At 40.5% G+C, this 18,243-nt stretch overlaps 1 protein-coding gene across 1 annotated transcript in view; it reads left to right on the plus strand.

Moving 5' to 3' along the window:
* Positions 1–18,243, plus strand: part of FARP2 (FERM, ARH/RhoGEF and pleckstrin domain protein 2) — a 179,005-nt gene that overhangs the window by 17,457 nt on the left and 143,305 nt on the right. The window contains 1 exon segment of the mRNA XM_089665638.1: positions 14,935–15,162. Within this exon segment, the coding sequence (XP_089521764.1) occupies positions 14,959–15,162 (204 nt within the window). The 5' untranslated portion in view covers positions 14,935–14,958.

Genomic DNA, 18,243 nt, shown 5'->3' on the forward strand with positions numbered 1-18,243 from the left:
AATATCAACAATCTCAAGGTTACAAGTCCATCTCCAGAGAACTAGATTTGCCTTTGTCCACAGTGCGCAACATTATCAAGAAGTTTGCAACCCATGGCACTGTAGCTAATCTCCCTGGTCGTGGACGGATGAGGAAAATTGATGAAAGATTGCAACGCAGAATAGTCCGGATGGTGGATAAGCAGCCCCAAACATGTTCCAAAGACATTCAAGCTGTCCTGCAGGCTCAGGGAGCATCAGTGTCAGCGCGAACTATCCGTCGACATTTAAATGAAATGAAACGCTATGGCAGGAGACCCAGGAGGACCCCACTGCTGACACAGAGACATAAAAAAGCAAGACTACAGTTTGCCAAAATGTACTTGAGTAAGCCAAAAGCCTTCTGGGAAAACGTCTTGTGGACAGATGAGACCAAGATAGAGCTTTTCGGTAAAGCACATCATTCTACTGTTTACCGAAAACGGAATGAGGCCTACAAAGAACAAAACACAGTACCTACGGTAAAATATGGTGGAGGTTCAATGATGTTTTGGGGTTGTTTTGCTGCCTCTGGCACTGGGTGCCTTGACTGTGTGCAAGGCATCATGAAATCTGAGGATTACCAAAGGATTTTGGGTCGCACTGTAGGGCCCAGTGTCAGAAAGCTGGGTTTGCGTCCAAGATCCTGGGTCTTCCAGCAGGACAATGACCCCAAACATACGTCAAAAAGCACTCAGAAATGGATGGCAAAGAAGCGCTGGAGAGTTCTGAAGTGGCCAGCAATGAGCCCAGATCTAAATCCCATTGAACACCTGTGGAGAGATCTTAAAATTGCTGTTGGGAAAAGGTGTCCTTCCAATAAGAGAGACCTGGAGCTGTTTGCAAAGGAAGAGTGGTCCAAAATTCCGGGTGAGAGGTGTCAGAAGCTTATTGATGGTTATAGGAAGCGACTGATTTCAGTTATGTTTTCCAAAGGGTGTGCAACCAAATATTAAGTTAAGGGTGCCAATACTTTTGTCCAGCCCATTTTTGGGGTTTTGTGTGACATTATGTCATATTTGCTTTTCTGCCTCTGTTTTATATTTGTTCCAATACATACAAAGGGAATAAACATGTGTATAGCAAAACATGTGTTAATGCAATACCTTTTTTGTGTGAAATACTTGATTTTCAGGAAAAATATCAAGGGTGCCAACAATTTCGGCCATGACTGTATACATCATTGTAGCTTGTTGGTATTGAAGACTTTTTTTCATGGGGAATTGGTTGATTGCTAACCAGAGCATCTTCTAGTCTTCATGTTGAACATTTGTTGGCGAGCACTCTTGCCACTCAAAAGTCCATAGCTAACATCTACCTGGCAATACTGTTGTAGTAAGTGTTTGGATCTGTCATACTGCTTAGAAAACCTGAAGCTTAAAATTTGCTGTAGACCGATTTCATGCATCAGAAACATCAACATCAGAAGTTGTTTTTAATGTGTACATTATTCTTTATATTGGTGGTATCCAAACTTTTGCCTTTTGTGGGCCACATTGGAAAAAATGGAATTGTCTTGGGCCACGCAAAAAATACACGAACAATAAGGATATCTGATGAGAAGAAAAGGTCAGGCAGACCACAAGTTAATGGTCGCTGATATAGTCAATGCACCCTTCTGAGTAATAAAACTTTATTTTTTTTATTATACAGTAAAAAAGGGCGCCATAAAACTAGTGCAATATTTGACGCTGTGTTGATAAACTAAGGCATCAATATCTGGTTAGATGGATGTTGCCGCAATTCTCAATGAATTCTCAAGGTGCTCATCAGATATTTTGGTTCTAATTTTGCCCTTCATGTGGTTCATCCTTGAAAATAGTTGCTCACAAATATAAGTGCTGCCAAAAACTGATGACACATGAATAAGACATAATTGTGAAGAGTGGGATACTTTTCTTTGTGAAGATAAAACTTGTAAAAGTCCAATAATATGACACTTTTGTTTTAAGCTGTATGTGTTTTTCGAAGTGTAAATGCACTTTTATAAAAACAATTCCTCAAACATCAACATTTTTAAGTAAGTTTACAATTTTGTGTTGGCCCGAATTCATAGCTGTCTTGTGCCGCAGGTTGGACACCCCTGCTTTATATAGAGAAAACGGCCAAGTTGTCATTGAGCTTTCACTAGGGGTTTTTGAGCTAATTTCAGAAATAAGCTGAAATTTTGTAATACCCATTCATTCATGCATATGAGCAACCACCCACTGAAATTTTCTTGAAATTTATGATCCATGTTCAAAGACATGCCTGGGCAAAGCAGGATAGTCACTTCCACCTTATCCGGCAGAGCTGCACTCCTCAGAGTGAACTTTGTGCCTAATAAGTGAGCACAGGAGGGGGCAAGGTACATCAGATTCTAGGGCCATTATTCAAGGCTAATGGACTGCACATAAAAAGCACTGGATGTTCCCAGTTTTATGAACACCATCATGTACTGCACATTTATTTCAGTATTAAGAGGCAGGAATACAAATATTGAGATTTTTGAATGTATTACACGGTTTTCTGTTTTGAAATAGCTGCTAATATGCATATTACCTAATCTCCTAGAAGCTAGAATTGTTTGGGTCTGTCCTTTTAAAGTGTATCTCCATCCAGGAAGTTTCACTAATAGGGGCATAGACGGCAATAACATGCTGCTGAGGGTCTAAACTCCCCCCTACTTTATACATACATGTACTTATGGCAAAGAATTCAAATTATCCTAAGGGGATGACTTTGCGAATGGTTGCTAACAATTCTGACTGGAGCTTTACACAGTTCACAGGTCTGCAAGTGTAGACCATGTTCACACTAGGAATTAATTGCACAGCGGGTGCACCACATTCCTGTACAATTCACATGTGATTCAGTGTTGTGCAATTTCAGCTGATTCATTTTGAATGCACAACATCGCACCAAAGTAGCAAATGCACCAATTGTAGAAACACACTACAACCGTATTGCATGGTCATTTTGTACCATGCTATCCGGTGCAAGTAAACTGACTTCGTTTGCAACTTTGCTACCTGCATTTGGGGTGTTGTCACTGCACATTTCTAGGCATGGAAAATTGGCAGGCGGACTTCTCAGTCGTCAATTTCTGTACTCAGGGAATGGCCTTTTTCATTCTGAGGTGTTTCAAGACCTCTAATAGAAAAGGGGATACCAGACGTGGCTTCCAGGTTCAACAATAGACTGACCAGGTTTGTCCCCAGGTTAAATTGTTACTAAACCCACAACAGTAAAATCAGCCTGTATATGCAGTAAAGCATGCTTGTTATACTCACTGTGGAACCTAAGGGGTTAATCCTCTGCTTTGTGCAAAAAAGCTGTTTGATCCTTTCTTCTCTGTTCCTCCCCTTTTTCAGGTGACCACCCCATATCTCCAGACTGAACTGTAGGCCTGCGCACGATCAGTTGGGTGTATGTTGCTAGAGAGGGTTTTTTTTTGTTTTTTGTTTTTTTTTGCTTGTGAGAGTGCATGTGATCAGCACAGGGCCAATCAGCACTGCCCAGACAGAGGTCAGGGGACTTCCATCCTTCTAGAAAAGAAAGAAAACTCCTACAAGCGTTAGCTAGTGGAAGGCTGGACACAAATATCAGTCACAGGACTGCTCCAACTGCTGAGAAAAGGTATTCAGCAGTTTATATTTACTAAAATAATTTAGTGGGTGCCCTGGTGAATCTGTGGGCTCAGATCAACTTGATCTATGCCTTTCTCATTCTGAATCTCCTTTGTCCTCCCCCCACCTCCCTGCCTTTAGACAAAGGAATTCCTGTGATTCCCATGACACGGAAATGACCCAGGCTGATGTTGAGTTTGGACCATTCCAGACTCTGCTTGTGTGAGTCAAGGAATTTCTATCTCAGCAAGTACTCCGTAGTGCTAAACTATCTTTTCCCAGTCTGGTATGGAACAACTTCTGGCCTTGAGTTACCATCAAGGATCAAATCTCAGCCTTAGAAACTCCTTTTCTCAAAGACTGCTTGCTTCTCTTTAGTAAATCCCTTGTGAAGGGTATCGTGCAGTTTTCTCCACCTTGCATTCCCCAATGACTTCTCAACCTGGTTCTGCCATTTCTCCAGAAACTGCCCTTTGAACCTTTTAGGGATATTCCCATTTACTTCCACTTTCAAGGTTGCCTTCCTCATTGTCCTCACATCTGTGTGGCAAGTGTCTGAATTGACTGATATAACCTCAACATCTTAACCCTTTAACCCTTACTTGTGCCATGCAGAGATAATGTTTTTTGGAAGCCCTATGCCTCTTTTTCTTCGTTGCACCTTAACGAGGACATGGTTTTTCAATATTTGTTCTGCTCCACATCATCTCAAGAAGATTTACCTCCACTGCACTGTGTAGTACATGCTTTTGAGTGCATCTGTCAACTACAGCTTCTTTCAGACAGACTTTTTTTTTTTTTTTTTCATCGAGGGTACCTGTAGGGGACAGCCTGATTCTACAATATATAAGTGGATTTATCAGCTCCTCATTCACGCATAAAAATTCAGGGACAAAGTTCCACCTTTCATTGTCAAAGTGCACTCCACTAGAGCAGTTAATGCTTCATGGGCTTAAAGCATCTGTTTCCCAGATTTGCAAGGCTGCCACCAGGTCTTCTATTCACAAGTTTTACCAAGTGGGTGTTTTAGGCCTCATCTGATGCCAGCTTTCATCACAAAGTTCTTCAAGCAGATCTGATGTGTTGCCCACGTGTCCATTTGACTACTTTTGTACATCCCTATGTAACTGAATACATCCTGTGTTCCTTAATGTACGATTGAGAAAATAGAATTTTTGCGTTACTGACACAAGCCCTCTTCTCTGTTGTGTGGTATTTTTGTTTTTGTGTTTTGTTTTTTTTTTTTTTGTTTTTTTCCACGTCTACTATTGCTTGCTGCTAAACTGAGGCATTCTGGGAGTGGGAGGGGCTATTTTTACAGTTTTGTTTCAGTGTCTAATATCCAGAGAGGGAGTCACATAACCCTATTTACAGGAATACATCTTGTGCCCTTAATGTACTCCCAAGAAAAGGATTTTACACTAAGTCAAAAATCCTATTTTTACAATCACCTACAACATTCTACATCTGCAATAGGTAACAAAAACTCACAAATTTATATGGCTGTAGTCTGTAGTTTTGTCTATCTGTTAAATACAGTTCTGTGTCTATAATAATTAAATCATGCAAACAAATTTGCCAGTGCTTTGGACAACAGCACAGTGGCTAAATGGTTAGCATTTCAGCATGGCAGTGCTAGGGTCGTTGGTTCAAATCCCAGCCACGGCACCTCCTGCCTGGAGTTTGCATGTTCTCCCTGTGCCTGCGTGGGTTTCCTCCGGGTATTCCGGCTTCCTCATACACTCCAAAGACATGCTGGTAGGTTAATTGGCTCCTGTCTAAATTGGCCCTAGTATGTGCATGTATGAATGTAAGTTAGGGACCTTAGATTGTACACCCCTTGAGGGTTAGGGACTGATGTGAATGTACAATATATATGTAAAGCTCTGCGTAAATTGATAGCGCTATATAAGTACCTGTAATAAATAAATTAATAAAAATAAATACCTTGTACAAGTTAAATTTTTGTGTTCAAGCCCAGAAAACCGTTTTCTTTACTTTTAAATTACAGAGATTTGGATTCAAGAGCGGTTTTATCTACAGTGGATATAAAAAGTCTACACACCCCTATTTAAAATATCAGGTTTCTGTGATGTAGCAAAATTAGACAAAGATAAATAATTTCAGAACATTTTCCACCTTTAATGTTACCTATAAACTGTACAACTCAGTTGAAAAACAAACTGAAATCTTTTAGGGGGGGGAGTAAACATAAACTAAAATAATGCATAAGTGTGCACACCATCTTTATAATTGGGGATGTAGCTGTGTTCAGAATGAAGCTATCATGTTCAAAATCATGTTAAATAGGAGATGGTGCACACCTGCCATATTTAAAGTGCCTCTGATTAACCCCAAATAAAGTTCAGCTTTTCTAGTAGGTCTTTCCTGACATTTTCTTGGTCTCATCCTACTTCAAAAGCCATGGTCCGCAGAGAGCTTCCAAAGAATCCGAGGGATCTCATTGTTAAAAGGTATCAGCCAGGAGAAGGGTACAAAAGAATTTCCAAGGCATTAGATATACCATGGAACACAGTGAAGACAGTCCTCATCAAGTGGAGAAAATATGGTGCAACAGTGACCTTACCAAGAACTGGACGTCCCTCCACAATTGATGAAAAGACTAGAAGAAAACTGGTATGGGAGGCTGCCAAGAGACCTACAGCAACATGAAAGGAGCTGCAGGAATCTCTGGCAAGTACTGGCTGTGTGGTACATGTGACAACAATCTCCTCTATCCTTCATATGTCTGGACTATGGGGTAGAGTGGCAACAGGTAGAAAAACATCCAAATCCGGCTAAATTTTGCAAACACACATCTGAAGTCTCCAAAAGCATGTGGGAAAATGTGTTTTATGGTCTGATGAAATCAAGGTTGAACGTTTTGGCCATAATTCCAAAAGAATATTTGGCGCAAAAACACTGCACATCACCAAAAGAACACCATACCCACAGTGAAGCATGGTGGTGGCAGCGTCATGCTTTGGGGCTGTTTTTTCATCTTTCAGCATTACAACCCAAAGCATACATTCAAATCAACAAAGGAATGGCTTCAGCAGAAGAATATTAACGTTTTGGAATGGCCCAGACCTGAATCCTGTGGGGTGCTCTGAAGAGGGCTGTGCACAGGAGATGCCCTCACAATCTGACAAATTTGGAGTGTTTTTGCAAGCAAGAGTAGACAAATATTGCCAAGTCAAGGTGTGCCATGCTGATAGACTCATACCCAAAAACACTGAGTGCTGGAATCAAATCAAAAGGTGCTTCAACAAAGTATTAGTTTAAGGGTGTGCACACTTATACAACCATATTATTTTAGTTTTTTATTTTTACTTCCCTCCACCTAAAAGATTTCAGTTTGTTTTTCAACTGAGTTGTACAGTTTATAGGTTACATTAAAGGTGGAAAAGGTTCTGAAATTATTTCTTTGTCTCATTTTTTTTTTTTTACATCACAGAAAGCTGACCTTTTCAACAGGGGTGTGTAGACTTTTTTTTTTTTTTTATATCCACTGTATATACATATGTTTTTCTGCAGTGAAGTCTGAACTTGCCCTGTGTCAGCAGAATCCACAGGGAAACTATTTTGTCAGGAAGTACTTGTATGACTCCTTCTAAAACAAAATTAAGGATATTATTAAAGCATGACTAAAGGCAAAACTTTTCTTTTTTTTTTTTTTTTTTTTTTAGGATAGAGTGGATAGGGATTAGAATACCTGTCAGGTTTTATTGCTTTCTGTGCCCCCCACCCCGCCCCCCAGTAGGGAGACTCACCCTCTATATTTGCCTTTTTTGCCCTATATGGCGGTAAAGGGAAATAATCCAATGGGAAACACTAGTTTTATTGACAACCAGGAGTTTCCTCTCACTTTTGACTTCCTGGTTTTTTCTTTCCATATTTATTACTGTAATGCAGTTAGGCTACTAATACAGTAATACGTTTTTTATTTTTGTTATAGCATGCTATGGCGTCTGACTGCTGCTTATTACAGCGCAGCAGCCTGACCTACCCTGTGTCCCATTTATTCAGCAGTGTATTGTGTTAAGCAGTGGTCAGTCTCACTAATGTGCTTCTAGCACAGAATATTTTATCACATGCTGCAGCACAACGGATATAAAGACAAACCGCAGCAATCAAATTGATCACACCTAAGCAGAGTGTTTTTCACGTGCTGTTCCTTCAGAGCCCTGTGCCGTAAACAGTGATTCCTGTGCACACCTGTGCTGGAGTGACGTCATCGTGGCTTGGACATTCATATCACCGAAGCCCGTGAACTCAGAAGGAAGACTGGGTTAAGATGGAGGTGCCTATAGCAGTGACAGGTAAGTTGATCATTTGCAGTGCATACTAGTGCTTTATGACTTAAACTGCCTGGGGCCCAGTTATTTTTACCTGAGCCCGATCCGATCCAGCGATGTGCCCAAAAGCAGCAGATCTCGTCGCTGTCTCCCTCCTCCCTAGGCAGATTGGTAGCAGCAGGAGCCATTGGTTCCCGCTGCTGCGAATCAAATGCTGTGCAGAGGGAGCTGGTGGCAGGGCCGGGCCGCCTGCTCTGTGTCAATGGACACAGAAAGGGCAGCTGGGAGCCAGCTTTCCATAGGGGCACCCCCTGAAGACGAGGGGCCAGAAGAGTCAGCGGGTGACCCCAGAAGAAGAGGATTGGGTCTGCTGTGTGCAAAACCATTGCACAGAGCAGGTAAGTATGACATGGTGTTTTTTTTTTTTTTTGTTTTTTTTTTTACAAAGCTTTTATTGTCGAAGTTCTGCTGTAACAAACATCGAGCAGGTCGGCTTTCAGTGCAGAAGGAACATGCAAGGTCTCTTCTGCAATAAAATGCCCTGCCTGCCTGCTCGCTGTCTTCTCCGGCGCTGCAAGCTAAACTGCACAAGCCATTCTCCGTGTTCCTAGACTGACTAACTCCTGCGCATATGCAAACCGGCATTTTGGACTTTTTTTGACAAAATAAAAAAAATAAATGCGGGAAAACACCGCTAAACGCTAATGCAAAAATGCTGAAAAAAAAAAGCTGAATAACTCACGTTTTTTAATGTGATTTTACACAGCTAACGTTACCAGCGTTATCAAAATGTCCGGTTTGCATGAGGACTAAAGGTTGGAATACACGATTAGAAAATCGACCGATCGGTTATCCGACGATCGAGAGGCGTTCGTTGGTCGAAATCATGGCCCACATTAACCGATCTAAAGATATTGTTCATCAGGCAATACATAGTGTTGACGTCTTCCGTACAAGTGGAAGTGATGCAGTATGCATGTGACCTTGTAGCCACTCCCTTCCGTCCAGAACGAGTGATATACATAACAATTAACAGCAATGAGTATAATATAGTTTATTACATTATCTATATACATGAATAGTAAAACATAAAAATATAATACGCAGAGTTCTGGTTTCATTATCTCATTAGGCTACTTTTAACATTTGGATTTTTCGTTCGTGTTTACGAAGATTCCTTGGACATAAACATCCGAGTTATCTTCTGTTTCTGCTCATGTGTGATAGTGCTTGATAGATTTTTTTCGTACGCCCGTCATACCACTGCATAGAAAATCGGTTGATCGTATGCAAAACAACAACATTTTTCACTGTTGTTCAACCTGATTTTTTTCGTTCACAATATCGTTATTGGTTAAAACATCCTGCTCATCAGCGAAGAGAAAATCGTTCGATCAGTGATTTCGTGAAATTTTTCATATGATTTTCTTATCGTGTGTACGGTGCTTTAGTCTGTTATTTTTCAACTTCCTTTTAATAGACCAAGCTGTCCAGACAAAGTAGAACGTAGAGGGATGAGGCAAACCATTTACCACTGAGGGGTACTTACAGTGGTTAGCTTTTTATTTGTTTTTTTGTAAAATTTCTATCCCTCATGGGAAAAAAACTGTTACTGTAACGGTTTAAAAAGTGTTAGTTGGAATTTAACCTTAATTGTTAGGCAAGTACATCTAAATCTGTTAGTCAATCTAATACTACCCTTTTCCCAGACTGATGTTCCTGCTGTCCAAAGGTATGTGCATTACTACTTTGTCCAAAATGAAGACACCTTAAGACAGGAATTATGTTACTGGCAGGATCACCAGGTGAAATAAAGGGGGGGGGGGAAGCCTTAAATAGAAAACTAATGCAGTCACCATATCTAAGAATATGTAAGCTGCAATACATTATTTATTTTTGTTTTTTTTGGGTGTGATATTGCTTTAAGTATTAGGACACAGGATTATTGTCTAAGGTTTGTTTACCCTTTTCAGAATATTCTGAATTCAGCGGCACAAATGAGAAAGCTGCTGACCAAATTAATTGTATATTTGTCATGTGTACTCCAAGTCAGTTGAAAGAATAATGTCTTTGTTCATATTTCTAAAGGCTATAGTTGCCTGGAGAAGTAATTTAATAAAGTAAGCCGTTGGTCTCTTGAACTTGAGCCCAGTTAGACATGTTACAATGGAGCCACATAGGAATATATTCCGGGACTCACAACATATCTTCAAATGTAATTCCCTATCCAGGAAAACATGTAATCCATAGATCATTGGATTAATTAGGAAACCTACCAACACCATTTAGGTGAAGGGAGGATTACATTTTTATTGTAAAATGTAGTTGCAATTTTATAACTGAGGATTGATTTCTACCACCTTCTCCCCTCATTAATAAATACAGAGCTCGGAAATAGAAAAATCAATCTTTTTACTGCCCAGCCTAGCCTGGACCTGCACTGTGATTATGTGTTCTTAACATCTTTGTCTTTATCTCTGGGAGGGCCATTATTCTCTGTATCCAGGCCTGGCACATATACAATGATTTCAGAGGACACTGGAATACTGCACTAGTACAAGCAGGGTGAGGGTGGGTGTCTGGTAGATGGTGACTAAATACCCGTTGTTGCCAAAGTGCCATTGTTGCTTAACCCTTTGAGGACCAAGGGACGTATTTGTCCCATGTTTTTAATTGCGTGTATCATCTGATTAAGAACTTGAAACTTTTTTTTTTTGGTTTGAGTCAAAATATTAGTTCTTATCAACAAACAACAAATGGATCTAGCTTTTTGCCAATTATTTCATGAAATGGCTTAGTTACAGCAACTGAAGTGTACGAACTTTAAAAACAAACAAATTGATTCTTTTGGCGTTCCAAAATCTTACGGTCCTCAAAGGGTTAAGAACTTATTCACACAGGTGACAGGCTCTACTACTCCTCTAAAAAGCGTTCCAAGGTATTTGCTTTTTTCAGAGATGTTTTTAGAGCTGATTTATAGCCATACAGGAAGCACCTCTTGACATCTTTATTTTTTTTTCAATCACAGCAGTGATTTAAATATTGCAGGAAAGCTGCATTCCAAGTGCTTGACACGTGGTTGCCGTGAAGGTCCATTGACTTCAATGGGTGAGTTGGCAAGCAGCACTGCTTGTCAAACTAGACATGCCCAGTTAATATTGCCATGGCTTGTAGTGAAGCCATCATGTCACATTGAAGGTGAGCAGTAAGTGGGGGTATAAAAATGCAGATCAGCTGCCTGTTTTTACCACCCCCTGGCTGCTTATGTTACTTAGCCTAACATATAAATATCAGTCTATTATCTAAAAGCCTAATTTCATATTTCATCTGTGTCTGATACAATGAGATATCTAGATTATTTAAATGATGTGGGAATAGGTCTTTCTTTTACAGTTATTAGGTCTTACATATGTTCTAGCAGAACATGGACTGTCCACTGCCTGGTTTGTGGCATGGCAGCTTGAAAACCAGTGTGTTCATAATGTTATACGACTTGACTTGTGTTGGAATTGTGAGATGTAGTTTCCCATGCATTGGGTATGTCCTTACGTGGCACAACTATTAAGCTGGCACTTAACTAAACATGTTTTGCTTCTTCCACTTCCTGTAGTAGACAGGGAGGGACGCTAATCAGTAATTATCTATGCCTTGGGCTAGTAGGATATTTGCCATGGTTTTTTTTTTTTTTCTTTTTGCATCTTTCACTATTGTCTTTAGTTTTATTTGCTTTAAAAACTAGTTGTATTGGTTAGACAGGTTGTGTTGCTGCTTAAGGAAGACCAGGGTTTCCTCTGCAGTTTCTATATGCTCTCTATTTATGTAGAAGCATTATGACAAACAATTGAGTATTTGGAATGTACCATTATATGTCTACATTGCCAATTTGTGTATAGTTTATTACTAAAAATTGTATATTTTGGTGTATGCAAATAAATGTAAACCTCTTGTAATGTCTATTCTTTTTTTAATCTGAGAAAATGTTACATGAATCAATTGTCCTAGCAAATATGTATTTGTTAGAAGTCACAAAGGAAAAAGCTTGCAAGCAAACTGCTAATGTCCTGCTCTTAAAGCTGATCTCCATGTACAAAAACTATAAAGTATAACTAAAAGCAAAACTTTTCTTTTAGATAGAGAGGAAAGGGAATAGAACATCTGTCAGGTTTTTATTAGTGTATTCATCCCACTTGGAGAAATTCACACTTTGTCCAGTTTATAATTATTACTGTGAGTGAACGTGTAAGAAAATCCCAATATTTTGGGCTGTCGGCAGAAAAAAAATGGATGGGAAATGTTCCTGTGGTGACTAGGTTTGGTGACAGCCAGGGATTTCCTCACATTTCCTTTTTTTGCCTGTGGGAAAGAAAGTCAAGGGAAGTCTCCTTAATGGCAAAGTTACTGCTTGGCCCCACCCCTTGTCCTTCCAGCACCTTGCTTCATAGTTCTAATGAAGTGCCTGGAAGGTAAGTTTGGGTCTGTGGGGTTTCAGAGATTTTAGTACAAAGCTACAGACCTGTGCAGCCACCTTTTAATGACCTAATTACGTAGTGAAGTATTTGCCAAACGTGCCTCAAGTTCCACCAATGGTTTTTCCACATGCGTTGCTAAAATGCATTGCTGATTTATTTGCTGCCCTAAGTGTGGTCACTGGCACAACAACTGCTCCTGATGGGACTCTGGGCAGGTTTTTGAAATGCAACTGTAGTACATATGCATACAATTGACACTGAAAAGCAAAAGTGTTGGTGGAATGATATCTGATTTAGCTTGTTGGCGGAGTGGTAACTTGGAAGCATTTACAAATGCACCGTTTTTTATTTGAATTGTCAGGCAGTGCTTGATAATCACTCCTGCTGGCTCTCTTTAAAGATAACAACATTTATAGGACTATGTTGATGTGCATATTACAGCTGGTAAATCAAAATCTAGATGTCATTTGCAGTGTTAAGATAAATGTAGAAAATGTTAACAAAGGTAATGTGAGCTTTGCATGTGATCACAGTAAACTGAACTGTAGTAAATACAGTATCTCACAGAAGTACACCCCTCACATTTTTGTAAATATTTTATTCTATCTTTTCATGTGACAACACTGAAGAAATGACACTTAGCTACAATGTAAAGTAGTGAGTGTACAGCTTGTATAATGGTGTAAATTTGCTGTCCCCTCAAAAGAACTCCACACACAGCCATTAATGTGTAGACCTCTGGCAACAAAAGTGAGTACACCCCTAAGTGAAAATGTCCAGATTGGGCCCAATTAGCCATTTTTCCTCCCTGGTGCCATGTGATTCGTTAGTGTTACAAGGTCTCAGGTGTGAATGGGGAGCATTTGTGTTAAATTTGGTGTTCTCACTATCTTACTGGTCACTGGAAGTTCAGCATGGCACCTCATGGCAAGAACTCTGAGGATCTGAAAAAAAGAATTGTTGCTCTACATAAAGTTGGCCTAGGCTATAAGAAGATTGCCAAGACCCTGAAACTGAGCTGCAGCGTGGTGGCCGAGACCATACAGTGGTTTAACAGGACAGGTTCCACTCAGAACAGGCCTTACCATGGTCGACCAAAGAAGTTGAGTGCAAGTGCTCAGTGTCATATCCAGAGGTTGTCTTTTGGTGAAATAGACGTATGATTGCTGCAAAGATGTAAGGGGTGGGGGGTCAGCCTGTCTGTGCTCAGACTATACACTGCATCAAATTGGTCTGCATGGCTGTCGTCCCAGAAGGAAGCCTCTTCTAAAGATGATGCACAAGAAAGCCCACAAACAGTTTACTGAAGACAAGCAGACTAAGGACATGGATTACTGGAACCATGTCCTGTGGTCTGATGAGACCAAGGTAAACTTATTTGGGTCAGATGGTGTCAAACGTGTGTGGCGGCAAAGACTAGTGTGTCTTGCCTACAGTCAAGCATGGTGATGGGAGTGTCATGGTCTGGGGCTGCATGAGTGCTACCGGAACTGGGGAGCTACAGTTCATTGAGGGAACCATGAATGTCAACATGTACTGTGACATACTGAAGCAGAGCATGATCCCCCTTCCTTCGGAGACGGGGCCACAGGGCAGTATTCCAACATAACGACCCCAAACACACCTTCAAGACAACCACTGCCAGAGGGTAAAGGTGATGGACTGGCCAAGCATGTCTCCAGACCTAAACCCTATTGAGCATCTGTGGGGCATCCTCAAACGGAAGGTGGAGGAGCGCAAGGTCTCTAACATCCACCAGCTCCGTGATGTCATCATGGAGGAGTGGAAGAGGACTCCAGTGGCAACCTGTGAAACCCTGGTGAACTCCATGACCAGGAGGGTTAAGGCAATGCTGTAAAGGTAGCCACACAAAATATTGACACTTTGGGCCCAATTTGGATATTTTCACTTAGGGGTGTACTCACTTTTGTTGCCAGCAGTTTAGACATTAATGGCTGTGTGTTGAGGTATTTGGAGGGGAAAGCAAATGTACACTGTTATACAAGCTGTATACTCACTACTTTTACATTGCAGCAATGTGTCATTTCTTCAGTCTTGCACATGAAAAGATATAATATATTTACAAAAATGTGAGGGGTGTACTCACTTCTGTGAGATACTGTATATCAGATGTACCCAAACGACACTGAAAGGCATATCGGTAAACATTTCTTGATCATTAGTCTGAGATTGATTACCCTTAACTTTGTGTGACAGACACATCGCCCATCTCATTTGTGAAGTCAAGGAGATTTGCTATAGAAACTGCCACAGGACACTATTCATCAGACATTTTCAGGGCAAATTTAAGGCAGAAGCTGGAAGTGGCCAACTCGTACTGTTGGTGAAAGGATGCCTGCAAATAGTAACCAGCTGTGAACTGTGTAGTATGAGAACAGCTGTAGACCAATGATGAATTAAACTTTCATGTTCTGTGAACTAGCATTTTAAAAACATTAATTGTACTGTCATAGTTTACTTTGATCTTGCATTGTGTTATAAGGTTGTGTATTTATATACCTGTTTTTATAAATATTTCAGGAAATAATACAACACTGGGTCATTATGGGGGACATAGAAGGAACATATCGTGTGCTGCAGACTCCAGGTGCCCGCCTGGGAGCAGAAAGAAGCACTGGCATTAGCACACTGGAACCAGGACAGAACCTCAGCACAGCTCTATCATCTTCTCCTTCCAAGAACATCAACCAAAATCTTTCTTCGTCTGTATTGCTGCTGGATGGTACAGAACTACCAGTGGAAATTGGGGTATGTTATGGAATGTTCTTTAAAGAGTATCTGTGGTCACAATTTAAAATCAAATTCATTTCCGCATTGTATTTCAAATATTTCTAACCTACTCTTCTTAATCTGAATGATCTCGAAGTGTGTACGCTTCTTTTGTGAAGATCCCCCTCGCATTTCTTCCTTGAATTCTACAACACTTGTTCCCTGTGCCCTGTGAGTAGGGTCCTCTCTGTCACAGAATTTGCAGAGCCTGCCTTCTGAACTGCTGAGAGGAGTTTCAGAAATCACAGCTTGCAGGCAGCAAGGTACCATGGGATTTGTAGTCCTTTTAGAGTGTGTTTATTTATTGAAAGTAAACAGCAGAGGAAAAGCTGCAATACATTCAGGGAATTCAAGAAGTTGATGGTCATCAAACAGGCAGCACTCACAACATGAAAGGAGATTTTTTTTCAAATATACTTAACCCCTTTCCAACTGCGTAACACATACATGTGGGCTTTAATCCTGGGTGCCGCATATACGTGTTTGTGTTTGAAGCACGATGGCAGCACTGAGACCAAGCTGTTGATGAAAGCCCCAGGTCTTCTACGAATGATCAGGACCAATCATATGATTGCGGTGTTGGCCTCTGATTGTGATCCACCCATGGTGGATGGCATAAAAATATTCAGCTAAAATCTAGCCTTTTTTGAGCTGTTTTTCTTACATAATAAAACAAAACCAGGTGATATCCATTACTATTTACCACCAAATAAAAGCCCAACCTGTCCTAAAAAAAACAAGGTATAATCCACCTGGATACATGAAGACACTGTGATATATGTACAGTTTTTGATATGTACAGTTACAAATTTGGGTTTGGTTGTTAGATCACAAATGTAGTGCATTTGCAGGCATCAAAACGCATGGTATTGCAGCACAGGCAGTCCCTGAGTTACAAACACAATCGGGTCTGTAGGTTTGTTCTTAAGTTGAATTTGTATGCAAGTTGGACCAGGTACATTTTTTTAAGTGTAGCCCCAGCCAAAATAAAAAAAATGTTTACTTTTTTTTTTTGTTTTTTTGTTGTTTTTTTTTGGGATAGCATAGAGCAGGATTAACACCCCTGTTATGTTTGTTTTGTTGTCTGTGCCCATGTTTAGAAGATTTCACCTCACTTTCGGTCCCTGTGACAATTTGGAGTTTGAAAATTTTGGGTTGTCCTATAAATAGATTGGTGGTGAAACTTCAGTGGAAACACTTTTTATCCCATGATAACTCTTACAGAAGTGAATTTCCTTTCCTAGGGGTAGATTTCCTCTCTCTTCTTATTTCTCCGTTCGTAAGTACGAGTCTTTCGTAACTCAAATGTTCCTGACTCAGGAATCTGAGTTCCTGCACCATGTTTATGTAGTAAGCAATACCAGTGAGTCTCCAGGTTCTTGTAAGCAAAATTGAGAGCCTTGGTGGATTTTAGTTCCTCGAATTAATAGAAAGCAGTTGTTGAATCATCATCCTGTGCTCAGATAAATACAGACGTAAAGTGAGATGAGACAATCAGCAAGGTATAATGTAAACAGAACCTGCATGTAATGAATAAAGGGCTAGATATGATAGGTCTACTGTATGTTATTATACCTTACATGTTGTTTTTTAGTGTATCAATACACAATAATAAGATTGTTGGCATTTAAGCTTAAGTTCACCTTAAAGAAAAAAGAAATAGAAGCAGCTTGTTTTTGCAGGGAAAAAAAATGCTCCTATTTTTTTTTTTTCTAATGAGCCTGCAGAGCATTGCACCCACGATCAGTAGATCATGGGTGGAATGTTACATTCCTGCAGACACTGCCTCCAGCTTGCCTACCCATACTTCTATACGTGCAGACAGTTACAAAGCTGGAGGAAGTGTCAAACAACCAGAGCACTCAGTAGAAAACTAAAAGCCATCTGGCGCAGTGGCAGACGGAACGTGTAGTGCATTCCTGCACAGATTACTGTGAATGAATGACCTGGATGTGTGAGTGGAACTGTGCACTGCTTCTCTGTTTTGCTTATAGTTCTACTTTTAAGCTTATGTAGCATAACTAAAAACTTTAGATAAAGCTACAGGCCCCTTTTACCCCACTAGCGGTATTCCCGAGTGTAGCTCGGGGTTAACTTGTCAGTACCAGAAGCGGTAACCCCGAGCTACACTCGGGATTACACTGCAGCATTGCTCTGGGATCCCTCGAGCACTTACCTTGTCCTGTGGTCCCACGATGCCCCCCCTGCAACGTCCCCAGCCATGTCCCCTGGCCGATGCCAGCATCTGTCTTCCGGTTTCCGTTCCCTGCGAGCATCGGTACGTATTGGGGGCAGAACCGGCAGGAATTTAAAAAATTTGGCTTTCACTCAATACACTAAAATCTGATAGTATTACATTACTGTATCAACCCATTTCACATACATTCTGTCCTGCGCCCTGCCTGCACTTGTACTGTTCTTTCTGCCTGGAAACTGAGAAATGTCCATGGCATCCAAAAAGCGTCCCTTTTAGGTCAAAAGCGGTTTTAGACCAGCTAGAGAACAGCGATCGTAAATTAGAACTACAGTTGTGACCAAAATTATTCAACCCCCAATGCTGTAAAGGGGTTTAGGGACTATAGTGTACATTTGGAATTGTATTCAGAATCAAATCCTACAAGGACGTTGTAACTACCCAAATGCAACTAAAATGACATCAATTGTTTATGTAATACAGTAGTAAATGGTTCTTATGTGGTTTCTTCATTGCCACAATTATTCAACCCCTTAAAGACTACCACTCTGAAGAACAGAGGTTCATACAGGTGCTTTCCATCAGGTATTGAAAACACCTGTGGATGTCACCGAGCAGCAATCAAGCATAATAAGCACCAATTAGGCAGCTTTAAAATGACTGTGATACTCAGCTCCTTCTAGACATTTACTGGTGTGGTTACAAACATGGTGAAGGCAAGAGAATGGTCCAGGAAGACAAGAGAAGAGGTGATTTCTCTTCACAGGAAGGGCAATGGCTATAAGAAGATTGCAAAGATGTTAAACATACCAAGAGACACCTTAGGAAGCATCATTCGCAAATTCAAGGCAAAGGGCACTGTTGAA

Source organism: Staurois parvus, unplaced genomic scaffold (assembly GCF_062004578.1).
Source record: "Staurois parvus isolate SC_StPar_1 unplaced genomic scaffold, SC_StPar_1.0 ptg000049l, whole genome shotgun sequence".
Taxonomy (NCBI): domain Eukaryota; kingdom Metazoa; phylum Chordata; class Amphibia; order Anura; family Ranidae; genus Staurois; species Staurois parvus.